At 37.2% G+C, this 27,298-nt stretch overlaps 1 protein-coding gene across 9 annotated transcripts in view; it reads right to left on the reverse strand.

The window, feature by feature from the left end:
- The window catches only part of asxl2 (ASXL transcriptional regulator 2), a 224,720-nt gene that overhangs the window by 58,195 nt on the left and 139,227 nt on the right, over positions 1 to 27,298 (reverse strand). For 7 of the 9 annotated variants that reach the window (XM_069886552.1, XM_069886554.1, XM_069886558.1 and 4 more), the window contains 2 exons: positions 16,032 to 16,150; positions 9,508 to 9,622 (listed from right to left, as the gene is read on the reverse strand). In XM_069886552.1, coding sequence (XP_069742653.1) covers positions 9,508 to 9,622; positions 16,032 to 16,150 — 234 coding nt within the window. Of the gene's footprint in view, positions 1 to 9,507; positions 9,623 to 16,031; positions 16,151 to 21,334; positions 21,532 to 27,298 lie in introns of those variants that run through there. The other 2 variants (XM_069886559.1, XM_069886561.1) reach the window with 2 other exon arrangements.

The following is a 27,298-nucleotide window of genomic DNA, read 5'->3' on the forward strand; positions in this document are numbered from 1 at the left end:
AGGTTGTGCAGACTGGGGCTTTTTTCTCTGGAGCGTAGAAGATTGAGAGGGGACTTGATAGAGGTGTTTAAGATTTTAAAAGGGACAGACAGAGTAAACGTGGATAGACTTTTTCAATTAAGAGTGGGGGAGATTCAAACTAGAGGGCATGGTTTAAGATTGAAGGGGGAAAATTATAAGGGGAACGTGAGGGGAAATTTCTTTACGCAAAGGGTGGTGGGGATGTGGAATGAGCTTCCGACAGACGTGGTCGAGGCGGGATCAATGGTTACATTTAAGGAAAGACTGGATAGTTACATGGAGAGGAGAGGACTGGAGGGGTATGGACCGGGTGCTGGTCAGTGGGACTAGGAGGGTGGGGATTTGTTACGGTATGGACTAGTAGGGCTGAACTGGGCTGTTCTGTGCTGTAAGTGGTTATATGGTTATATGACTCCAGATAAAAAGCAAGCAGCAGTGGAAACAGAGAAGGGCAAGGTGGACAAGTCCAAAAAACCTGGATGCCAAGGAACATTCAGAATTGCACAAGTGAAAAAGTTGCACATGGCAGATCTAATGTGGTCCTCCAGAAATACAGGTTCAGCCAGAGTGGTCAATCGGTAGAATTTGTTGACACAGACACCTGTGTAGGCCAAGTCATTGGGTATATTTAAAGCAGATTAGTAAAGGTTATGGGGAGAAGGCAAGAGGATGGGGTTGAAAAGAAAAATACACAATTTAATTGGCAGAGCAAATGGCCTAATTCTGCTCCAATGTCATATGGTATAATACAGGATATGCAAGAAGGTACGTCAAAAGGCAAAGTCCAGTAGTGTCACAGCACTGGTCGCTCAGTGAATTCCAGACGTCCTTGTGTGGAAATAGATGAATGCCAGTGGTTCCCTTCCTGCACCAGGGACCAGTTGACGCAGCCAGTAGGATTTCATATTACCAACAACCAAGTTCCTGTCATCATATCCTTAATGATAGACATACCCAACATCTGCTATCAAGTCAACTTATCTGTTGTTCCCCATTTACTGTCTCACTCTTTTTCTGAAGAGGAATGCTATATTTCCTTTCAATCCACTGGGTCTATTGCAGAATCTAGGGGATTATGGAAAATGCCCACCATTTATTCAGCTACCTGGATACTAGCCATTGGGCCAGACTATTTGTTTGCTCTCAATCATTTATTTTAGAGTAATTATTTGAATTTTTTATTTTATTGGAAGCAATAGATCATTGTTTTCGTTACAATCTCTGGGAGAACTCAGCTAAGTAAACTCAGGCCTGGTTAGCATGTGGATAAAGGACCATCAGGGGATACGATGTGTAGTTGGCTTGCTGCCTGGGGAATTAAGTGATTCAACTACCAAACTGGATTCTCCAAGCACCTCAATCAATTGACTCTGCATACTTGTAGCAAACAACCAATTAAGCTCCTTTATCTCATCAATAAAATGTTAGTTATATTCTGGGGTATATATTTAAAATGACATCCAATTCCATATATTCCCCATTAGCTTTCTCTTGTCTCAGCCTCTTGGAGAAACACTTTTTAAAAATTTCTGTTACTCCTGCAATTAAATGTTCTGAACCACAATGAGAAGCATTCTGTGCATCAATGCACAGAAAGAGAAGGGGAGGACTTGAGCAGTGTTAGAACATCAGATGGTCCCATCGAGAGTCAAGTATAGGTGGGACCCATTTGGGGTTCTCGCAGCAACATCCTTAGAATGGTAAAAAATTCAACTTGAGAAAATATTCAGTCAAGTTGCAGAGGATGGTGGTGGACAGGAACAGTTGTTAAAAAGAAACAGCGAAACCAGAGAGAATGGAAGGTTTACCTATTCATGACTGAAACAAGAGGAGGAGGAGAGAGAGTCGAAAGCTACACAAATGGCGAAGTTGTCACTTAGACCAAACGTGGCAAGGCAAGTTCGGTTGTAGCAGTTCAGTTGGTGGATCTTGGAAAGTAGGTCGAAATGAGGAAGGCATGCTTGGATTCAATGTTTGTGGTATTGAAGGGGGGATGTCATAGAAGATGAAGAAAGAGATAAGTCCAAGCAAATAGGAAAATGTGCCAGGCTGTTTAAACTCAACCTCCATAAGCATCTGAATCAACAACAGTCATCCGCTCAACAATAGATTTTATGGCAATGGTTATGCTGCACTGGAGAGCAGTGGCTGCAAACTCAGAAGGAGTTAAGGAACAGTGAGCAAAGGGAGTGGAAACAGAAGCACTCTGGAAAAACTAAGCAGGTCAACTGGCATCCATAGTAAAAGAAACAGGGCCAATCCATCAAGTTGCAGACACTTCAAGAAATGGCAAATTCGGTTGCAGCAGTTCAGTTTGTGGATCTTGGAAAGTAGGTCGAAATGAGGAAGGCATGCTTGGATTCAATGTTTGTGGTATTGAAGGGGGGATGTCATAGAAGATGAAGGAAGAGAAGTTACAGTTTCCCTTTCACACAGATGTTGCCTAACCTGCTGAATTTTCCCAGTGTTTTCTGCTTTTGCTTCAATTTGGCGGCACCTGCAGTTGTTCTTATAAAAAGTGATTAATGTCCAGAAAGATGTTTGCTTTGAAAAAAATCAGAAGAAATTAAGAAACGAGACCAAGGTGGAACATGAATTCCAAAACAGAAAAGGGGGTTTACTGTAGTTGGAAAAAAACTAGCCAAAACAAAACAAAATGGTGCAGAGGTAAAGGTAATGAAGGGAGACTTTGTGTCTATTCATTTCCTTATGATTGATTTCAATAAAATCACACTGTTGAAAATGCTTCTTAGCCAAACAAATGAGACATATTATGTTCATTGCTATTTTTATATTTTGTGATTAATGTTTTCATGAATTGCAATTGTAATAGGGACAAGAGACAAAGCTTTGCAGAGAAACAGATGCAGCGGGGTGGGGTGGCATGATGGCATAGGCAGGAGACGTGGGAAAACATCTCTGCAGACAGAACTATTAAAAAACCAACTTTTAAAGATTTAAATTTTTTAAAAAAATAGTGGATAGACAGTTAATACATTTTAGAAGGCAATAACGAGGAAAACAAAGGCACTAGCTGTTTAAAAAAAAGATTTCAAAATAACTTTCAAGCTCTGAAGAAATTGGGCCTTCCTTCGAGATGGAGCCTGGAGAGTCGATTCCTGTTCACCCAAGACCGCAAAGGCAGTCCCTGGGTACGACGCACTTGACTCCGGTGCCGACACCATGCAGCATTGGGGAAGATGGCACCGGAGCCAGAAGACATCCTCCTCCTGACTATGAGGAGCAATCACACCTGCGCGAAACTTAGCGCATGCGCGTTATATCGAGTTCAGCCCATGCGGCGGGGGATCCAACTTCTCACGGCCAAGCGATGCTGGACCGTCGGGAGGGGGGGGGAGATCAGAACCTGTGGGCAGGCGGAAATGACATTGGTTTTGACGGAGAAAGAAGGAGACATCGGAGGGGGACTGGAGGAAGAAGACATTTACCCAGGTACTGTAATATATAAGGGTAGGCCCATATCTAAACATGTATCAATGAAGTTAAAGTCTGATCCTCATTATTCAGATTCAGTAAGTCAATTTGATATGTAATCTAAACAAATAGAGAACATGGCAAGTCAGATGGTCAAGGTTTTTCATCTATGAAGGAACAATTTACTATTATGAAAGAAGAGATGTCATCAATTAAGATGGATGTGGCAAAGTGTGTGAAGCTGGTGGATAAAGTACAAGATAAATTTAAGAAGATTTTCATGATTGTAAGGATGATGTGGAACAATGTAAAGAAAAGATGGGACTGATGGAGGATTCATTTACTAGATGGGAAATTCAGAGGAATGATTTATTGAAGAAGATTGATGCTTTAGAGAATCAAAGTCAGAGAAATAATGTTAAGATTGTTGGTCTTCTGGAAGATCTTGAGGGTCTTGATCCAGTTTAATTTTTTCAGAAGTGGATTCCTGAAGTTTTGGGGAAAGAATATTTCCCAAATGGTTTGGAATTGGAGCAAAAAGAAAACCTCTTGGTGGTCAAGCGCCACGCTCTATTCTGATTAGATGTTTGCGTATCAAGATAGAAAATTGATTTTAAGAGTTGCAGTTCAAAATGCGAAAAGTAATCAAGGTCCCCTGATAGTTAAGAATAATAGTTTTCTTTTCTGCTAATTTGAGTCAAGCTGTCATTAGACGTCGTAAAGAGTTTAATTCTGCCAAAGCTGTTTTGTGAAGAAAGGATATAAATTTGCTTTTTGATATCCTGCCATTCTTAAAGTTTTTTATGGAGTTTTTCAATCTCATCTTTTTAGTGATGATGTTGAAGCTCTTACATTTGCTAATTCTTCATCTGATAACAAACAGATGAAAAGTCAAGAAAGTTTTTTCCAACAGCCCACACCAGCTCAGAATGAGAAGAATAGTACACAAGAGAGGGGATCTCAACAGTTGGTTGAAATTGACATCGATGATGACCAAGTTAATAGAGAGTTGGAAGAAGCATATCAAACTTAAAATGATTTGTTATTATTTTTTGTTGTGTTCGGGGAGGGGGGTGGTTTGGCTACTGCTCCTTCCAAAGTCATTGGCCACTTTGGGCATTGGTCACTCCCATACAATTGAGGGGGATAATACCGTAGAACAATATTTTTTCCTTTTTTGTATGGGTTTTTTTCTACTTGAGGAGATTTTCTGTTTTTTTGTGTATTTGCCATGGAAAGGAGTCCCACCATGAGTGGTAAGATGGTTTTCGATATAAACTGAAATGATTGCCAATTAAAATTTTGCTACTTTTAATGTTAATGGGCTCAATAATCCAATTAAGAGAAAATGAGTACTGGCATTTATTAAAAAGTTGAAGGTTGATGTTGCTTTTCTGCATGAAACACATTTAACTGAGAAGGAACATTGGAAATTGAAAAGAGATTGGGTTGGTCAAGTTACAGCTTCTTTGATTAATTCCAAAGCAAGAGGTGTAGCTATTGTGATTAATAAAAAAAATTATCTTTTAAATTGGAATCAGTTACTGAGTCAGTTGGTAGACTTTTTTAGTTGTTAATTGTAATTTGTTTTATTCATTTCGACATGATTCTTATTCTAGAATAGATTTGTTTTTGTTAGCACAATTGCAAGGTTGTGTATTAACAGCTGAGTAAAAAGAGTAAAATTTTGTCTTATCATTCCTTGTTATAAATAACATGTACAGGCTGAGAGGATTGATACTATATATAGACGGAGATTTAATTCTGTTGTTGAAAAATGTAGAACTTTGTAATTTTATAAGAGAGCAAATACAGTTATTTTTGAAAATAACTATGGGCTCAGTTAACAGTAAATTTGTTTTATGGGATGCTCTAAAAGCATATTTGAGAGGACAACTTATTAGTTTTACTACTAAAATGAAGAAACAACATATATCTGAAGTAACTAGTTAGAGAAGGAGATAGGGATTTTAGAAAAATATTTACAGCAGAATTCAACGGAGGTTAAGAAAATACATTTGATTAATATGAAATTATTGTAAAATTTATTTCAAACTTGTATGTTTGAGAAGTTATTACAGCAACCGTGTCTGCCTGTCCCGCATCGGACTTGTCAGCCACAAACGAGCCTGCAGCTGACGTGGACTTTTTACCCCCTCCATAAATCTTCGTCCGCGAAGCCAAGCCAAAGAAAGAACAGAGAACTAAACAAAGATATTATGAATTAGGGGAAAGAACTCATAAGGTTTTGGCTTGGCAATTAAAAACGGAACAAGTTTCAAGAACAATAAAAACTATTAGGAAAGATTCAATTATTACATATAAACCTCACGAGATTAATGATGTGTTTAGGGAATTTTATGTAAAACTGTATACATCTGAAGTCGAGGAAGATGAAGTTAAAATTGGTAATTTCTTATCTGAGTAATTTACCTTTTTTTGAGTTGTATGAAAGCTAAAGATTTGGAGGCTCCTTTTACTTCTGGAGAGGTAATAAATGCTCTTTGATGTTTGCCAAATGGGGAGTCTCCAGGGCATGATGGATTTACTTCTGAATTTTATAAAAAAACGTCAAGCTTTATTAATTCCATTATTGATGGAAGTATTGAAACAGGCGATGGAGGTTCATTCTTTTCCAGATTCTTTTTCTCAGGCAACTATTACACTTATTCTTAAAAAAAATCAGGATCCATTGATAGCTGGGTCTTATTGACCAATTTTATTGTTGAATGTTGATTATAAGGTTGTAATGAAGGTTCTAGCTAATAGATTGGCTACATATTTACCAGATTTAATTTATTTGGATCAGGCTGGATTTATTAAAAATCATTATTTGGCAGATAATATTGTGAAGTTGATTTCTTTGATTAATATTTCTCAGGAGGGATCCAACCTACCAATGGTTATTTCATTGGATGCAGAAAAGGCCTTTGATTGAGTTGAGTGGAGTTTTTTTTATTCAAAGTTTTGAAGAAATTTAAATTTGGCCCAATATTTATTGGTTGGATTAAGGCTTTATATAAAAATCCTATTGCTAGAGTTGTGACAAATGGACAGTTATCTTTACCCTTTACTTTGAATAGATCAACTAGACAGGGCTGCCCTTTGTTGCCAGCTCTTTTTGCATTAATTATTGAACCTTTGGCTCAGATGATTAGGCAAGAAGGTAATATTAAAGGTATTAAAGTGTAATCTGATTAATTTAAAATTAATTTATTTGTGGATGATATTTTGAAGCAGTTACATGACAGACTGGAACAGTATGGAGAAATATCAGGCTATAAAATTAATTCGGAAATAAGTGAGATTACGCCATTAGAGGCAATGGATTATTCTTTTTGTAAACATGATTAAATTTAAATGGTCGGATTAAATTAAGTATTTAGGTGTTTAGGTAGTATTTCTAGTCATTTCTATGATTTAAACTATTTACCGTTACTTTCTAAAATTAAAAATGACTTGAATCAATGGAAAGATTTACCGATTACATGAATAGGAAGAGTTAATTGTATTAAAATGAGCATCTTTCCTAGGATTCAATATTTATTTCAATTTATCCCTTCCAAGATTCCCCAAAAATGTTTTAAGGATTTGAATTCCATGGTGAGAAAATTTTTATGGAAGGATAAAATGGCAAGAGTATCTTTACAAAAATTAACTTGGAAAAATGAATTAGGAGGTTTACAACTTACAAATTTTCAAAATTATTGTGATGCAGAACAGTTGAAATTTATTAATAGAATGTTTGATTTGGAAAAGTCATTGATTATGGGGTAATATTGAATTATCTCAAATTGGTGAAAAGAGAATGGATCAGTTTATTTATAGATGGAATTCTAAGTAATTGAGTAATTATAATTTACCTGTTTTGAAACATTAAATGGAACAATGGTATAAAATAAATGAAGTTATAGGTACTCAAGGGAAGATTTCAGGCAAAACTCCTTTGTATCATAATGTTTTCCCCTTTGTATCATAATGATTTCCCCTGAAGTTGTGGGATCAAAAGGGTATTAAATTTGTACAAGATTGTAATAAAGTGAGATATTTCTTTTCAAAGAATGAAAGAGAAATATGATACATCTTCAAATACTCTTTTTTCTTATTATCTAATTAAAGCTTTATTATTGGATCATTTTGGACATACTTTAGTTACCTAGATGATCCAAGTTTGAAACTTTACTTACAGAGGCTGGTAAGAAGGGATTTATATCAGATGTATTCTTTATTACAGAATAAAATGCTAAAGTTGGATTTGCATAAATCTAGGTTAAAATGGGAAAAAAGATTTAGGAATATTTATTTATCAAGATGATTGGATGAATTTATGTAAGGATAGTCTGACTAAAATTATAAATGTAAGATATTGGTTAGTTCATTATAATTTTATTCATCAATTATATTTATATCCGGAAAAATTAAGGAGATATAATTTAATACCTTCAGATTTATGTTTTAGATGTCAGAAGGAAGTCGGCTCTTTTTTACATTCTAATTGGTCATGTGAAACAGTAAACCCTTTTTGGAATAGATTTAAGGAACTTTTAGAAGTTATTTTAAAAGTGAAACTTTCATTAGATTCTTTAGTATTTTTGTTGAGTTTAGAATTAAGATTAAATAGATTTCAAATTGCATTTTTGAGATTGACATTAGCTGTAGCCAGAAAATGTTTGTCAATTACTTGGAAAAAATGAGACTGATTTGAGTATTCAGAGATGGCACATGGAGTTAAGGTCTTGATTTCCGTTGGAGAAAATAACATATAATTTACGTGATAATTATTTTTTTCTTTCATAAAACTTGGAGCCCTTATTTGGATTATATGGGTTTGAGTTTTTGAACCTCCAAGCCACACAGTGGTAGTGTTACTCTAATCCATGGTAATGAATTGATGAATTATGTTATTATGGTTAATCTCCTCTTTCTTTTCTTATTTTCCTTTCTCTGTGGAATAGGTTAGTGGGGGGTGTGGTGGGTGGGTTAGGGGAGTGGAGGGTTGTAGGGGGTTAGTTTGTATAAATATACCATGCATGTTTTTTCATCTATTAATTGTATATGTTTTTGAATATATGCATCATGGTTTTTAATAAATAAAATATTCAAAAAAGAAAAACAGATGCAGCAAGTCTCAATACATTTCTTGAAATAATGGGGAAACAGATTCAATTATAACATTCAAAGGGGTACTGAATCAGTTACTGAAGACTAATAGCTATTGGTTATGGTGAAAGAAGAGGAGACAGGGGAGGTTAAACGAGAACAAAACAGGCACAAGCTAGCAGAATGGCCTCCTTCTTCATGTCACGTTCTGTGATAGCTAGAGTAATTTTTAAACCACGACTATGTGGCATGCACTGGAGTCACACGCAAAATTCATCATTCTCCATTCATCAATTTTAAAGGCCAAGAAAGTTGTTTTCAAATTTCATACAAGAGCCCCAAGTCCAGAAGCCTTGAATTGAAAAGGACATTCAGAAGCAATTTTACATTAATTTCTCTGAAAAGGCAGATTTAATAGAGCAAACAATTCTTCAAAATGTTGTTGATTTTGAATTGTCTCAGCAGGCACTCCGGGATTTTAGTTATTGATTAAATATCCTGTGTGAAAGGTTTCTTTGGTGCTTTGAAAAATGAGCTCATCTTTGTTAAGAACAACAGACTATGTTTAAGGCTCTAAGGCCACACCTTATTGAATTGTTGTGCTTGCATTAATTTATATCCCACATTTGACAAATATGGACCACATCAGCAAAAACATTGCATGGCTTTGTAAGTACACCCATTAATTCTCATAAAATTGCTCAAGAAAACTGTATTTAGCCTACACACCATGGATAGTGAACACATGCCGTATTTTAACAAATGGCCCTCTTGTACCTGTATTCAGAGTTCTCGCACACTAATTTATCACTTTGGTTCTATTTTTAATTGCAGTGGTTTTCCAAGCACATAAATAAACTGCATAGGAAAAAACAAAATACCAAAAATATATATATTTTTTTGTTCAGAGCAAAAACGACTGTTTTTGGGAAAGAACAGTTTTAAGCATACCAGTCTTAGATGCTGCCTGCTCAGTTGCTTTCACGGACTTCAGCAGCAGCCTTGGGTTGGAGGACACTGTTAAACCAGGACGACATTGCTTCCTTTGTTGCTGCTGTTTCAGAGCCTGTGGATAGAAAAAAAATCCTTTCTGGTCAATATCTATCAACGGGAACAGATACATAAAAACATTTAATCATACCAATTGATTTTCTCAACAGATAAAACTGATCCTTTTAATCGTGATAGACTTTCCCCACAGATTCATGAAACAGCAAGGGTTTGAAAAAAGTAAAATAGGGAATGAAAATTGTACAGAAGGCAGAAATATACCAAATTGCAATCATTAACTACAAATATTAATTCTAAACTTATTATAAACTCCAGTGTCTGCACCAAGCTATGTAAAACTTCAGCATTTTAATAAAAGAGTGATCTGGAGAATGACCAAAATCGGAACGCAGTATTTCCTCTGTACCCACAACGAATAGCGATAAGCAAAATCCCTTAGAATTGGCACACCAACATTTCAAAATCAAGTCTTCTCAGATTTGTTGAGGTGAAATCAAGATAAGGAATACCATTTGATACATATTGAAATGCAGGTGTCAGTAGCTATAAAAAATTCTATTTTAACAATTTCAGAAGCAATTTTCCTTTGTAAAATATGTCATTACTTGGAAGAAGCTTATAAAATATGTAATTTCTTGGAACAAGTACTGACCAACTATTCCAGTATTTGCACATTTTGCAGGTTCACAGTAATAAATGGTCTCAGATAAAACATCGTTGGTATAGAGGACATTCAGTGGATGCAATGAATTGATTGAATAAAATATACAAACACTCTTCATTTTATTTCCCTGGTGGGCTAATATGATCTCCCAACCGTTCATGGTATTATCGGCAGAATATATTGTGTCGAATTCATTGTACCATTGCTTATATTCACTCAACTTCAAGGACTCAAATATTTTTTTTTCCTACAACGTTCAAAAGATGTCAACTTGACAGTATCATCATGAATGGGACTTTGCCCCAAAGTCATCATATCAAAGCTATTTCATTTGAATTGAAGGTGTGTATCTTCATAATGAAGTGCCCATGAACAGGTTTGTCAAATATTGAATGTGACACATAAACAGAGGAACACAGCATTACATCATGAACATGAACACAACATCCAACAGCATGACATTCAACTCTGCCAAACCAAACTCACTTCTCATTTCTTTTAGTTATATACATTTATTTTAAAATCCTCCTTTGAGACATTTGCTAAAAATTACAGCCACCTTCAAGAGTCTGTAAACCTAATTGCAATTTTATGACATCGCTCAGACCTAAATATTAACAATGTTGCCTAAAATAGATTATGATGAACAAGATTACACTATCACATGAATTGGTTTCAGTTGCTAGCAAAAATATTTGGGGACAGGATTCACCTTGAAAGGACAGAATTTTCCAGGATATGTCCATGTGCACTGAAGAAGTTAGAAATAAATATTTACCACACAATGTTAAAATACATTGAACTTTGTGTATTTATATCCCTTCAATTTATTCAACATAGTTCACTTTGGATACATTCCAACAAAATAAATAACAGCATAACAGATGCAACACAGATGAAAGTTGCATTTTTGAGTGTTCAACTTGCTGATGTGTAAAAATGACAAAGTTGTTCAGAAAATGGCAACTTTTAGTAATTTTAGATGCTCTAATTGTACGAACTGTTTAGGGCTCATGCGTGCAAACAACTTTATGACATTTAAAATGACTGCACTTCACATTCAATCATAGAACACATATGTTGACACAATATTCAGCTGTGTATTTTTTTCTTTCTGATACAGGCACAACTTCCACAAGAGCTTTCTCCCAATTTCAAGAGGGAATTCTGGCTGTACACATCCTTCGTCAACTTTGATATGCTTGCCTTCACTGATCAGGGCATCGAGCATAGGAGCTGAGATGTTATTTTATAGCTGTACAAGACAGTGGCGAGACTCTCAACGTCAGTAAGAGAAAGGATATGATTACTGACTTCAGGAGAGCAGGAAGAGTCTACACTCCTGTCCACATCAATGGTGCTGAATTCAAAAGGGTAGATAGCTTCAAGTTCTTAGGAATAACCATCTCCCATGACCAGACCAGGGACAAGCATACTGACGTGACGGTCCAGAAAGCACATCAATATTTTTACTTTCTCAGAAGACCAAGGAAATTTAGCATTCCTCCCTTGTCCCCCAACAACACAGCGTGGCATAAGAGCTGCTCTGCTCAAGATCAGAACTCGGATGTCAAGATGGGTAGAAGGCAGTGAATGCAGCTCAAAACATAATGCATAATTCCCTCCCCTACATGGACTCCATCTACATGTTACACTGCCTAGGAAAAGCAGCCAACACACTGAAGGACCCATCACATCCCAGACTTATCCTCTTGTCCTCCCTCCTATTGGGAGAAAGCTTAAGATGTTTAAGTGCTCACAAACAGGCGAAAAGACAGTTTCTTCCCTGCAGCTAACAGGCCCCTGATTAATCCCATAACAGTTCTTTCATGCTGCCTTTGCTTGGCGCTGATTGATCTCCCTTCTAACTGCCATCTAATTCTATAAACTGTGCTCTTTACATGGCTGTATGAATGTGAGAAACACTTGTTCACAAAAGAGCCCTTCTCACTGTCCCAAGATATTTTGTGACAAGTAAACATCAACTTGGGAGCATTGTGCACAGTTCTGACACCCAGCTATTATTAAAATGTGATTAAACTGGAAAGGGTGCAGAAAAGATTCACGAAGATGTTACTGAGACTGGGGGGAGGGAAGCTTGAGTTACAAGGAGAGGCTGGCAAGGCTAGGATTTTTCTCCCTGGAGCATAGAGGACAAGGGTGATCTGAAGAGGAATGTGAAATCATGAGGGGCATGGATAATGTAAATAGTCATTTCACATGGTAGAGTCAAGATGAGATAAACAGGGGGTGGTATATACAGGTATATGAAATGAGATACGAGAGGAAGTGGTAGAAGCAGGGATAATCACGACATTTCAACGATATTCAGACAGTTACATGATTAGGAAAGGTTTAAAGGGAGATGGCTGAACACAGGGAAACAAGGTTAGCTTAAATGACATTACAACCATTTCCTGAAGCGTTTCACAGACAAGACTGACAATTTACTCAAATCAAACTTTTTACACAAATTGACGAATACGAGAGGGTATTTCCTAGTTGCTGTGAACTACCAGAGCTTACTGCCTGCCTCTCACTAAGCTCACACATGCCTACATCCTCTCCAGGCGTAAACCCCACTGTCATGTGGTAGGATGTAAAAATGCCAAAATAAAACAAGCTTAACCAGATGGAAAACATTTTAAATCACTCAATTTTTCTCCGTTATTAACAGTAACATATTTTAAAATCACTGAACACATCTTCCACACAGAACTGGCAGCAATTCTCTGGAAAACACACGCCATTGTTTTCTCAGTGTTATTAGTGAGCAGTAAGAACTTTCCTGTCCGACTTGGGACAAATGTCAACAGGATATTTCACTCTCAACTTACACGTAGGTCATCTCCATTTTGCTCCATTACAGTGCTAAGATTAATAAATTGAGATGGAGAGAGAATTGACTAAATGAAGATTAATTGCAAGAATGGAGTTGTTTTCAGGTTGACCAGTGAGGTAGAACAACTCTACAATTTATACTAATGGCTTCGGTAATAGAATTAATCGAGTTGTAACTACAATGGAGTCAAGGGTTACAGGAAACCAAATGAAAGGGGAGGATTATGACAGAATAGGACAACTTCGCAGGTTGAAGACCATTTAGACCACAACTAGCTGGTACTCACATATCTGATATTCAACAATCATGTCACAACAACACTGTAGTCTCTAGATTGTCACAAGTTTCGAGAGTGGGACTTAAATCCAACACCCTTTGACGTTGAGACATGGGAACCACCAATGATCAAAGGATTTGGATCTTCTGCAATACAGTGAAGTGCTGGACAAACTCAGCAGGTCATGCAGTATCCACAGGAAGTAAAAGGCAGTCAATGTTTTGGCCTGAGCCAGTCATGATGAAGAGTTTAGGTCCAAAATATTGACTACCTTTTACTCCACATGGATGCTGCAAGACATTTCATATTTCTCCAGGACCTTGGTGTACTGCACTAGACCCTGGCATTTCCGGATTACCTCCATCTGCATCTTCTGCTTTAACAGCTATAAACCAAAACTTTAAATGGAACATTAATTTAATGACCAATAATAATAGTGGATGACGAGGTCATTGGAGGAGAATCGAGATTACTTTCAATGTTGAAAGCCCACGTCCAACTGTAACACTGAAGGGAGTTATTAACCTTGACATACAGAGCATTGTCCCCAACAAATGGGAGAAATGGGAGGCAGCAGAGGTCGGAATGCTGCCTCAGTATTATTACTGATAATGTAATATTCCCACTGAGAGCAACTTCACTACTTTATTTGTTCCTGCAGTTGGAATTTAAAAGAACAAGAAGAGTCCTCGGATTGATTACTTCATTTAAATATGAGAGATTAGAATGATCATTGTCTTCATTTTGGGCAAAATACCTGCAAGTCACTCCTGTTGTCATGCACTGATATTTATGAAGAAATCTGAATCTTAGATTCTTAATACACACAAGCACATTTACTGTCAGATGTGGAGATTTTTCAAAGACAACATTTAATTAAAAAAAAATTCTATCCTAAATTTGCATTTTGATGTTAAAATTTGTCTTTCGATACAACAATAAATGAGAAACCAGGTGACACGAATACTACTTAAACCAAAATATTAACATATGCGAAGGAACTAAACATTGGGTCACTCTGATATAATTGTACACAATGTTTAAGAAGTTTTCAAGTAACCAAGTCTATTGCCACTTTATAACATTGATGTGAACATCAGGAATAGTAAATAGTCATGAAGATCCAGTGCCAATTATTAGTGTCCCGCAATAGGCTTGAGTGGAAATAAGAGGGCAGTGGGAGGAGGCAGGGAGAGAAAAGTGCTGAGCAAATATACCCACAACAAACCATGATTCCTAGATTACATCATTCCTCCACACCAATCAGCATTTTGGCACATATTCTCTCTTTGGATTCTTTCCTTAATTTTTCCACTCAGTCTATGCCTGAAATTATTTGAATTAACTATCACCTTTAAAAGACAGATTGAAGCATTGCTTTTGTCTCCAATGTTTCAATATTGAGTGATATGGGAACTGGATTTCGTTGATCAAGGAAGTGGCAGAACCAGGGAGAAAGGTACAGATGGATAAGTTTTCAACAATAAAAGTTATTTTCAAATCACTGATGAAATTTCTTGTCAGTTCCACTCACAATGCAATGTTGCATCAAGGGCTCAAAATTAATTTCCCATCTTCCCAATTCAAGGGATTTCCCCAACGAAGTGGTAAACTCAATCTCAAATTCCCAAGCCATTCAATCAATGATATCTTACAAAGGGGCAAAACTTATGCAAAACACTGAAATGGTCAAGAGTTTCTATTCCATCAAGACCACTCAACAATGAAAACTGATACTGTTAATGAATGGAACCCAGGGGCTCCACAGATGCAGAGCTGGACTTCATTGATCCAAGGCAGCAACCCTTGCTTCCATGATAGAAGGGTCCCCAGTTGGAAAGGAACTAGGAATACCTTCATCTATCTTTTCCAAAGGTGAAAGAGAACATAAACACAACCATCAAAGCACTTATGCACGTACAACCGAAGAATATGAAGATGAGATCAATGTCAAAATCCACTCGAGCACCAGAAGACACTGCTGGGATTGCAAACCAAGTAATTATTGCCTGGAAACTCAGCCAGCTTTCTAGAACATTGAATCACATCAATCCATATGCAGTAAATAAAATACTGGAGGAACTCAGCGAGTCAGGCAGCATCCATATAATTAAAAACGGACAGTTGATGTTTCAGGTCAAACCCTACTTCAGGATCAAGGACGGGGTAAAGGTGGAGACAGCTGATGGTGGCTCCATGGGAGGGAGGGAAGGTGGCCACCTTTAATCTCCTTTTGAATTGAAGATAATTTCCTCTCCAGTTTGGTGCTGCAATTATTAGTACAGAAAAACAAGCTACTAAACTGAGGAACCAACATTCAGTTTCCAAAGGAAAATGGCAAAATCTACACCATTGAACAGTGATACACAGAGCAATAAACACTTAAATATACAAATGTATATACTGCACATAAATTTACACAAGTTATTTTATTAGTTTGGACTAATTCAATCAAAACATTAAATCAGAAAAATTGCAAAATACATATTCTTGGCTGAAATTATTTGAAAGGATAATATTACTGAAGTATAAAAATGACCTGAACACAAAATCTCTGGATGAAATAATTTGCTGAATTTGAATGCTCGGTTCATTTATTCTTCTTAAAATTAATTGTTGGCCCCAAGTCTGAGATAACTGAGATCGCTGGAAAATAAAGCAGTTTGGAATGAGAGGCAAACCTGTTTGAGAGCTTTCTTGCTGTGCTTCTGGGATGGAGACATCACCTTATTTTGTCCGATGGAGGGGGAGGGACAGCTTGACTGAGGTGAGGCCGGTTGTGGTGATAACCTGGATGAGACTTGGAAAAGAAATGGAAAATTAATACAGCAAATAAAATCCATAAGTGCTAAAAGACAATTACCAAATGTGCAACGTGTTCATATCTCCCCCTTTTTATTTTCCATTAATAAATGCAATCATTATGAATAATCGTGTGCAATTTGAACTCTTCAAGGTGGAAATGATCAGCAAATGCACCACAAGCCAGCCTAACATCACATTTAGCAGAAAGAAAAAGAACCACAAAATTCCTACATTGCTTCCACAATATAGTTCACATTTTCCAGCCCAAATCTTAACTATAAATACACTAACATTCTGACAATTAAACTCAAGGACATCTAATGTAAAATAGCTACAGTAAAACCAAAAGTTTACTTTCCAATTTAAAAAAAAAGGACTTGAGTCAAGTAATCTTATCTGTAAGTTAACCTTCTTACTTGCTCATCGAGTTTAAAGACTAAAATTTAGTGGATGCTTTTAGATGACACTTGGTATTAATTAGTCACTTTCTGGAGTGCAGAAGATGCTTTCCACCACACGTCTTGCAGCAGTTTGAACTTACAGTGTGGCCATTCTCACACTTCATTCCACTGTTCACATTTGATGCCACATGGCATGGTTTTTAATGCAACCTTTCACCAATGCAGTCAGCTCAACATCTCACCAAATATCTCTTCCTTCCACACCACAAGGACATGAAATAATACAGAACAATAGAATAAGATTTGTTGACACCAATCAATATGCAGCTGTAGTTTTTCCTCTTCAAATGCCTCATAAATTTGAGCAAGATGCCATAACTAAATCACTTTTAAGCCCGTTCTTAGCCTGAATCAAGAAGTACATCATCATCGTCAGCCAAAAGTATTTAGTGCAGCATTGACAAAACTGGCTGTAAATCTATCATTGTTTTAAGAGATGTCCTTAACCTATACAAAACCTTGTGAATTAATGTGACGGCCATTCTTTTCAGAATGTCAGGTGATAAACTACAAGTGGAAGGCCATGGCTCTTTCCTCTCTTAATGCACTTTTCTCTGTCCACAAGCTTCATAAACAACAGCAATTCAAATATCTAATTACTTGAGTCACAAAGTTATACAGAATGCAACAAAATCTTTAGCCCAATTTGTCCATGCCCTCTTAGGGCAAGTCTCATTTAATTGCTTTTGGCCCATATCCTTCATATACATACATACATCTGTCCAACTGTCTTCTGAACATTTTAATTGTTCCTGCTTCTCTCACTTCCTCTAACAGCTTATTCCAGATGCCAGGCACTAATGGCCAATCATTTAGTGGGATGAAGGCCCAAGTCACAGCTAGTATTTGTCATTGGAGGAAAAAGGAGAAGGAAATTTAAGAACATGTGTGCAGGGACTAAAACTGACACCCATTTATCCAAATATTAGATATTATGAGGCAATCATTTCCGGTTCAAGATTAGCTATGGCTAACAGAATGGGGGTCATGTTCTCAAACAGAGAACAAGAGTTATCTAAAAACAAGTAAAATCACAATGCCAGAGAAACTCTGCTGGTCAAACAGTGTACTTTATCTAGCAAAGATAGATACATAACCAATGTTTCAGGCTTGAGCCCTTCATCAAGGCATGAAATCACCATTTGACCAGCTGAGTTTCTCCAATATTTTATTTTTACTTCAAGCACAGTGTCTGCAGCCTTTGTGTTTTACTTCTGTTACCTGAAAACGTGAGGGAGATTTTGATCCTGTTGGTCAAAAGGCTTTGAAATTGCATGCAATTGCTTCCTATCACGTTTTAATTAATGCCAGACATAAAGACAGCTTGACAGCTTGCCAGCCTCCCACAAAAGTTGGGCAGGATATTCCTGTGAATCCCAGGGCATCACAGTCTGGTCATCCTTCTCAACCCCTTCCAACCATTTAGACACCAGTCTTCAACCATGACATCACTTCCTTCAGCACATTAGGGTACATGATATCAAATATTAATACATCTTTTAAAAGTGTTCAGCGATACCAGAACGAGATTTCCGTTGTGGTTTGGATGAAAACATTCAGCTAAAGCAAGAGATACATCATAAAGACCACAGGTGAAAATGGCATATATCATAAAACTTGCAGGAGCAAATGGAGATAATTATTTAATTTGCATGGACATGTGTGAATTCAGATTCAATAAAAATAATGCAGCAAAGAATACACAAATGTACAAATTTGGAGAAACAGCTGGTCACTCTGCTTCTTGAATCTCCTCCATCATTCACCAAGAATCATGGCTCATCGACTTGTAAACTCAATTCTGCACTTCCCTACCCTAGTAAACTTTCACCCCTTGAATAAAATAACTACAAGATATGTATTCTTTCTCAGGTGGATCTTTTATAGTCCTGCACATTATCTTTCACAAGCAAATGCTGTTAAGATCAGAAACATTGAACATCAGGGTCAACATTTCAGTTTAAGAGAGCTTTTTTTTTCTGGGAACATAAACCATTCTCATATCCCATTTCAGCTTTGTAATAACAATAAATCAGTATAATAAATAAAATATTTATTTCATCCTTCAACTGAAACTTGTGTTTTCTTCCTCTCTCCTTTCCCCGTGGGAACATTCCACACATCACTGTACTTCAAGTGAAAACTGTGAAGTTACCAGTCATCTTATGATGGAACAAGCACATAATTATTCTTTACTTTGTCCATGAGACGCAGGCAAACCCAACCTCTCAGATTCTGGTGAATCAGGAACCTGGGTTACCCAAGGATCCTGGGTAATTTTCTGACACTGAATTGGATGAAAACATTGTCACCACCATTAAGACAAAGGAGAAACTACAGTTGGTTCAGTAAAGTCAAAAGTTGCCGGTTTTGCCAAATAAAGGATTAAACACATGTAGTCATGTGGGGCAGGATTGTATTCGAGGAATGTGCCTTCAAATCAGACAACAAAGCCAAGTTATTTTCTCAGCTGCTATGACAGGATTTCAATTGCAACTGACACCATTTACCTTGTACATTGGATTATGGCATCGATATCTGAGTAAGGTCAATAAAACACGGAAAGGTGCTTTCTGCTCCAATTCAGTTTTCACCTTTCTTGCAATTCATCAACTGCTTCTATCAACAGAGTAATGAGCTGGCAATTCAAATATCCCACCCACTTTAATGGCAGTCCATTCAATTGTGGAAGACAGGTAGAATAGAAACTGATGCTGCCACAACTGAGAATTATGTATGCAAATTACACTCAGAAATCACAATTTGAGGAGGACTTGCTGACTATATTTTAAGCACTTTTGTTTGCCCTGCTGTGATCAATAACATTGCTCAAAATGCTTCATTCGTCTGGTTCAACATAATCTTGAAATCAAACCTGAAATCTTCAAAATTTGCCAACCTCTTGGAAATTAACAAAAAAATCATTCCTGGAAATTGGGAACCACAATTAAGATATGTAGACCAGTGGTTTTCAAACTTTTTCTTTCCACTCACATATGCCATAGGTGCTCTGTGATTTGAAAGGGTTTACTTAAGGTGGTATGTGGGTGGAAAGAAAAAAATTTGAAAACCACTGTTTTAATCGTCCCTAATTGACTCATTATGCACACTGTTTCATAACTCCAAAGGAAATGGGCCATTGACAATTTTTCTCCAGCAAAATATTTCAGCAACAATGGAGACTTGAGCAGTGGTTCTCAACCTTTTTTCACCCCACTCGGATACCACCTTAAGTAATCCCTTACAAATCACAGAGTACCTATGGCATAGGGAATACTTAAAGTGGTATGTGAGTGGAAAGAAAAAGTTTGGAAACCACTGTTGTAGACACTGGTTTTTGCAGTTACTGTTCATTTGTTGGCAAATGGAATGAGTTTCAATTAGCACCATGGTCAGTACGGACATCATGGGCCAAAGGGCCTGTATGTATATATATCTCATCATCTTCTAGGCAAAAATCAAATCAGACAAGAGATTCAGAATTGTGCAGAGGCCAGCTGCACCATCCACAGATCAAATTTGAAATTTTCTCCATCATCATCCTGCTTCAAAAATCTACTCACAATGAATCATGATGAAAATGGTCACATCAGTCGGTAAATTTCTACTGAGTCCCCCTATTTTGGGAGTTCATTAGACTGTGCTCTGAAAACCAAATGTACATGCAAACATGGAGTGACAGAGCCGACATCATCACCTGTCGCTTCACCAAGTGGCATTCAATTTAATATCTTTACTTCTCCAACTATCTTTTGGAGCCTCATCTTGATAGGCTGCACTTGCCTCTCCAATCAATTTAAAATTAAGTTTAAATGTGGTCGCACTCTACAGAACAGGACACACCTGTGTTTCCTCAATTGACTGTTGTTTTCATGTCTCAAGGGTTGATTGAATTGAAATCAACAAAAGAATATAAAATCACGAGTTAATACTGATTTTAACTATCAATTCTGTCATAATTTTGGAAAGTGATACTTGAAACTGTCATAATTTAGGGCAAATGGAAACGCGATTAAAGTGTTGCACCTTTTTGATGATTTCAGACGAAATTTGCAAATAATGATGCAGTTACATTTCTCATTGTAAATCAGTGAACATGAAATATAATATGGGAGGTGTCAATTTTTTTAATAGGGCGAACGCGACCAATATCCAAATTGTATCCTTGTGGATTTTAAGAAGCCACTTATATGTGTATTTATATTTGTGACATAGTGCAAGCCCCCCACATCTGTAGTTTTAACAGATGGTGCTACATTATCAGCTGCAGAATGGTAAAATTTTGCAGAAAGTTCATCTAATTTGTTTCAGTTCCACAATCAAAAAATAAGATTAAACAAAATCATCTTTGAGCCAAAGCTGACGATTGAAGAATGTAAATGTGGTAATATTTCTGTAATGACCTGGTCAATTTGATGTCTGTCATTAATGCACATTAGGAACAGAACTGTGTCATATCAACATGATATTTTCAAAGCTGGTGCCAGAGATGAAAGTTAGTGCGCAGTTATTAAGAAAGGAGAGCCAACTCGACAGAAACAGAGAACTGCTGCAAAATCTTTTCAGTTAAAATATCCCAATGTAACTCAAGTTTATATTCCACTGACAATATCAGCCAAATGAAATGGATACTGCCTCCTTCCCAACGTTGATCACCTTTACAGACACAAGTGTTTCCAACATACACAAAGTTCCAACAAAACGTCAGTCCTCCTTACCTTTGTACTGGTCAGCGTAAAATAATTTATTCAACATTTTTTTCTGACTTCACCTCAAACAGTTGAAGCTGCTTAAGTTTTGCTGTTTTCAATACTTCAGTTCATTGGTCAAATAGCATGGTAATACAGTTTATGCCAGTGAAATAAAGTGTTTCTTTGGAAAAAAAAAGCAACATTTCCGCTTTCTGCGCCTTTATTTCTGTACTTATAAGGAAGTGGTGGCTGATTTTTGTTTTATCAGCAAGCTTCCTGTACCAAGTATATGAAACAAATGATGTCACGTTGCAAAGTCCATAGGGCTGAATAAGATGATTAATTTTGACACTTCATGAAGGACTTCAGTGTTTTAGCAGTGAACAGCATTTTTAAAAATTTTTCTGCTGTAAGTAACTTCAGCTTTAATCTTCCATTCTCCCTTTTTTAACTGCCATGCATCAAGATTTTGGTCACTGAATTTAGATTATCGTGTCTTATTGGGTCAGACTTTGATGATTTGGCCTATCTCCACGATCATCTTCAGAGTAAATGCTTGTATTCTATACAAAAGTCAGTCAAGGCAAACAGCTGGTCTTTCAGCTTTTCTTTCCTCTTTTCCCACATCAACACAAGATAAATAACTTGCTATTTAGCAATTATTCACACTGAAACTTGCAAATTATTATATCACTGAGCTCTCAGGACAATCATGGTATTTGTTCTCAAATGCAAACATTTGTCAGTACAGATGACCAACATGCTCTGTAAAGTTACCTTTTTATGCGTGGCTGCCTAAGTCACAATAAACAATCCACAACCAGATCAATGTTGCAGAACAGCACTGAATGAGGAAGTATATAACATAGTGAAGCACTCAGTTCTAGAATCTTACAACATACTGTTTCCAGCAAGTGCCTGCCATGGAGTAACCAAGGACATATATCCGTGATATTGGCAAGAATGACTTGCCTTCTCTTCAATCCTTCCAAGTTTGCTGTGCACAAAAATTCTCAGTTCACATTTAAAAATCACTTTGATGCCAATTTTGTTTGTTATAAAATATTGTCTTTATATATAATTTTGATTGAAACTTAACTGCTCCAGTTCATCACTGTGGGCAGTAAAAAAAAACCAAAATTTTGGAGAAGCTCGGTTGGTCAGACAGAGTCCTTTTTGCAGCAAAGGTAAAACTACATAATTGATGTTTCATCATCAATACCTTTGATGAAGGGCTCAAGCCCGAAATGTCAGTTATGTATTTTTTCCGTTGCTAACATAAAGGACACTGTCTGACCAACCGAGCTTCTCCAGCATTTTGTTTTTTTGCTTCGACCATGGTGTCTACAGATTTTTGTGATTTACACTGTGGGCAGCTACGGAACTCAAGCATCCCCATTGGTTGGAGGGTGTGATTGCATTATGACAGCAAGAATGAGAAAACATTATTTTATATCAAAATAACACAGTGGAAATCTCTACTGAAATATGCTAAATCCTTTGATAATATTGCGTTTGTGTGTTGAATCATTTCAAATGCTCCAAATATTAGTTCAACTTCCATTGATGTACTTGTCTGATCTCTTAATTGTCTACTCATAATAGTAGCCAAACAACTGAAATCAAGACTGCAGTAGCAGAAAATGCATTTCTTAAAAGAACAGAAAAGCAGGAATGTTCCAGACCACAATAAGAAAATATTTCATGATGCCTCATTCCTAACAAAATCCCTTGTCTGGATGAACAAGATAACTGCTTCAGTTATGAAATATTAGTCACAATCCTCACAAGGTCTTGCTAGGTCACGGACATTGTTCAATGTTGAGACTGGCAGATTTTTGGACCAAAAGAGAATCAAAGATTCAGGGAAACCGGCAGGAAAGCATGGCCGAGACCAGGGTCATGTCAGCTATGAAGGGCAGTGCAGGATCAAGGAGCTACCATTTCTTGTGCTTTTATCAACAATAAACGATGACCATAGTTTTCAGCAAACTTTTAACTTTTTTTGTGCAGCATGGATTTCTGTCAGCATGAACTTGAAATTCAAATAGGCAATGCAGACAAAAAGCCTGGTACTTCTGAAATTATTACACACTGTAAAGTATTACTACACACAAAATAATAAGTGATAGTACAGAACCTTGAATTATCAAGACACTTTTTATTGATGGTGCTGCACAATGCATGAATGAGTAATTAGATGCAATATACTGTCTAAACAGAGCTAAATGGTATCAGAAACAGGTCCACCTATAGCAAATGTGGAATGAAGGTTAGGATAGCGATTTCAGGGCAAGTCTGTACAGTAACACCCCCAGTATCCAGCATCTATAGGGATGTGTATTTGCCGGTTGCTTGAGATTGTGTGTTGCATGAATGGCAAACTGACCACTAGTGGCGTCAATTTTAAATTTCCATATTTTTTACCTATTTATTTTCCATTATTTTTTCCGCTAGTTGCTTGAGGCTGCCAGTTGCATGAAGTTCGCATAACAGGAATTGAACTGTATTCCCATTCAATTTTATGACCATCTCTCAATCATCTAAATCCTTATTATCTACAAAGGTTAAAGCAGGATCACTCAACTTAGCCAATAACATATTGTAACATTAAAAGTTGTTTTTTTCCTCTTGCTTTTAAAACTTGGATATAATAATTGTTCTTCAACCCACTTCTTTGCATCTCTAACCAGGCATATTTGTGCAGAAATTGTTCAAATGGGAAAAAAAAGTCTAGAATAGCTTCATTTGATGAAGCAGCAACAACTTGTCTCCCTGCACTAAACCACACTTCAGGCTCATATTCTTTCTGATGACATTTTAATGCCTGGTAACCACATTCAACAGTCACATTCATCCTCAGTCACCCAGAGCTGTGACTCAGAACTCAACAGCCACAACTTGCAGGGTCAGTTTCTTAAAGTGACAGCATCTTTCTTATTTCAAACTACTCCATCATTTTTGTATAACCTTTCACAAAGCCAACTTCTCACAACACCACAGTTACTGTTTCATAAAGAGCAGGATATGAGTCAAAGGTCAGAGGAAGCAGCAAATGCAAGTGCGCAACAACCTCCAGTTCCAAGATTTTGCAACACATTCTTTGACTAAAATCTGACACGTTTTCTAGTCCAGAATTTCACCAATGATAACCAAAGATTTGGGCAACCAATGGTTAATTTAAATTGAACAACTGCAGCTGTTGGAAGTCTGAGGCAAATGTGTAAAGATGGTAGCATTCAACAGGTCTTCAATTGGAATCATTAGCTGTTTCTCTTTGGAGAGATGCATCCTGATCTGCTGGGTGTTTCCATAATCACAATGCCCGCCTTTGTTATTTTTCCCCCTGCGTTGAAAGGTCTATATGAAATGAACGATGCACTCAATGACCTTTCATAATTTTATTTCATAGAACCTGTGAAGCATCATTGATGCTATTAAACTTTAAGTGTTCTGATGACCTAGAAAAATACTCAATTTGGCAAACCAAGCTACACTCCCCACCATCATGCAAATTGTGTGAAACCAAGTGTGCAAATTCATTAGGAAGGGAAGCACTTGCTAGGACTCTAAACTCAGATGCTCGGCATAGCAGCAATGCAGACAATCATTCTCATGGTTCATCATTGCAATAATCCTCAAAGATCCTGAAGATTGGGTGACCGCTTCGCCAAACACAAGCACATGGTTTATGAGTCTAAACTTTAACTTTCTGTAACCAATCATTTTTACTCCCCATCCAATCCTGCAGTGGCATGTCTGTCCTTGACTTCATTCATTGTCTCAGAGACTAAACGCAAACCTGTTCCTCTTGGACAGCTTTAAACTGAACAGCATGACCATGGATTTTTCTAATTTTACCTCACCACACCCCCCCCCCCACCCCCTTCTGATTCCACTGTTCGTATCTCTTCTTTAACTTCATGTGTACTTTTTTTTTTCTCTCTCTTATTTTTCTTACCCAATCACCTTCCAAATGGTTTTACCTTCGACCTGTCTCTCCACCTCTCGCAACTTCTGGCCAATCCTCCCCTTCCCCACCTTCATTCCTCCGTTCTGTATGTGATTCATTCTTAGTCTTGATATAAGGGTTTGACTCAGAATGCTGATTGACCATTTCTACCCATGGATACTGTTTGACCTGCTGAGTTCTTCAAGCAATTCTTTGTTTCTTCAAGATTCCAGCATCTGCAGCTTTTGTGTTTCTCTATCATTCTTACTCTCATTTGTTTTGCTCTGATGCTTCATTAATTTCCAAGAAAAGGTTCCCAGTTTAAGTATGAAAACTTTTTAACCATAACTTTTTAAGTTGCAGTAAGAGTACATCATTTTGTTGATGGACATCCTTGATGACTAGTTTCCCAGATAAAACCAAAGAAATACAGACTACCTCTGGCTTTATTGCCAATGTATTTACCCTGAACTCTTTAGTGTTTTTCTTTCATAACATAACAATTTACAGCACGGAAACAGGCCATTAGGCCCTTCTAGTCCGCACCGAACCAAACACCCCTCTCTAGTCCCACCTCCCTGCACAATGCCCATAACCCTCCATCTTCTTCTCATCCATATACCTGTCCAACCTTTTCTTAAATAATACAATTGACTCCGCCGCCACTATTTCTCCCGGAAGCTCATTCCACACGTCTACCACTCTCTGAGTAAAGAAGTTCCCCCTCATATTACCTCTAAACCTCTGCCCCTTAATTCTTAACTCATGTCCTCTTGTTTTAATCTTTCCTCCTCTTAACGGAAATAGTCTTTCCACATCCACTCTGTCTATCCCTTTCATAATCTTAAATACTTCTATCAAATCCCCTCTCAACTTTCTACGCTCCAAAGAATAAAGACCTAATCTGTCCAATCTCTCCCTATACTCTAGATGCTTAAACCCAGGTAACATTCTTCCCAGGGTGTCACCTGTATTAACCTGTCAAGGGCAAGAATGAAAATTCTTCAAACCTTCCATCTTGAAGCATCGGAACACAATTCAAGTGGGAGAAGAGTATAAGCAGTGAGGGCTTTGGGAACAGCCCCTCTTTCAACCCAGTTATCCTCCTTTGTTCTACCTTTTTCTGCTATATTCTTACTTTCTCTGCCCTTTGGTCCTTTCCTTCCTTCCTTGTTGTTTCATAGTTCTATTTTGTTATTGCTTTCTTCTTTCCTTATCTGTTCTCCTCTCCTCATACTTTCATGTTTAGGATTGAATACATTTTTGGTATTCCTGCCTCAAAGTCAGACCACAACCTGAGCTCATTCTTTCAGACAACTTTGGAAAAAGGGATGCATCAAAGCTGCCATCTTTCCAATCATAAATAAAATGGAGACATTATTTGTCTCAAAAGTCATGCAATATTCTTCAAAAAAAAAAACAGGGCTATTCCTTGAGCCACATGCCAAAATGATGGGAATTTATTGCAAATAACTTCATCATTCAATTTGATTCCCATTGCTAAATTGCAGGCAAATAGAATTTACAATGCTCTTTTCTGATCACACTGATGGAGGTGGCTCACCTAATGGTGAAGATCAACAGTGGCCCTCAGTTCTGGTTGGAGAGGGTGTTTGAAGCAGTTTCTTTGGGATGTGGATAATATTAAAATGTGAGGCACTGCCTCAAGATAGTAGCCAACATTTGAAAAGACCTCCACCATCCTGGTCACAACCTCTTCTTATTGTTACCTTCAGAAAGAAGGTACAGAAACCCGAAAATCAGCACCTCTGAGCTCAAGAACAGTTTATTTCCAACAGCTGTCAGACTCTTGAACGATCCCTTGCTACACTCATCAGACTGCTCAGACTTCACAAGCGGACTGTTTGCACTATTCCAAGTCTTCTTTTTGCACTCTTACGACGAGGTTAATATTTATCATCTGTTTTTTTTTATTTGATATCTCTTTTCATTTAATTCAATTTGTTTACTGTATAGTTTCTTTTACAAGTACCGTTTAGCTGCAGCAAGTAAGAATTTTGGCTCATCTGTACATTGTA

The sequence above is a fragment of the Narcine bancroftii genome, chromosome 6 (assembly GCF_036971445.1).
Source record: "Narcine bancroftii isolate sNarBan1 chromosome 6, sNarBan1.hap1, whole genome shotgun sequence".
In the NCBI taxonomy this organism is placed as follows: Eukaryota; Metazoa; Chordata; class Chondrichthyes; order Torpediniformes; family Narcinidae; genus Narcine; species Narcine bancroftii.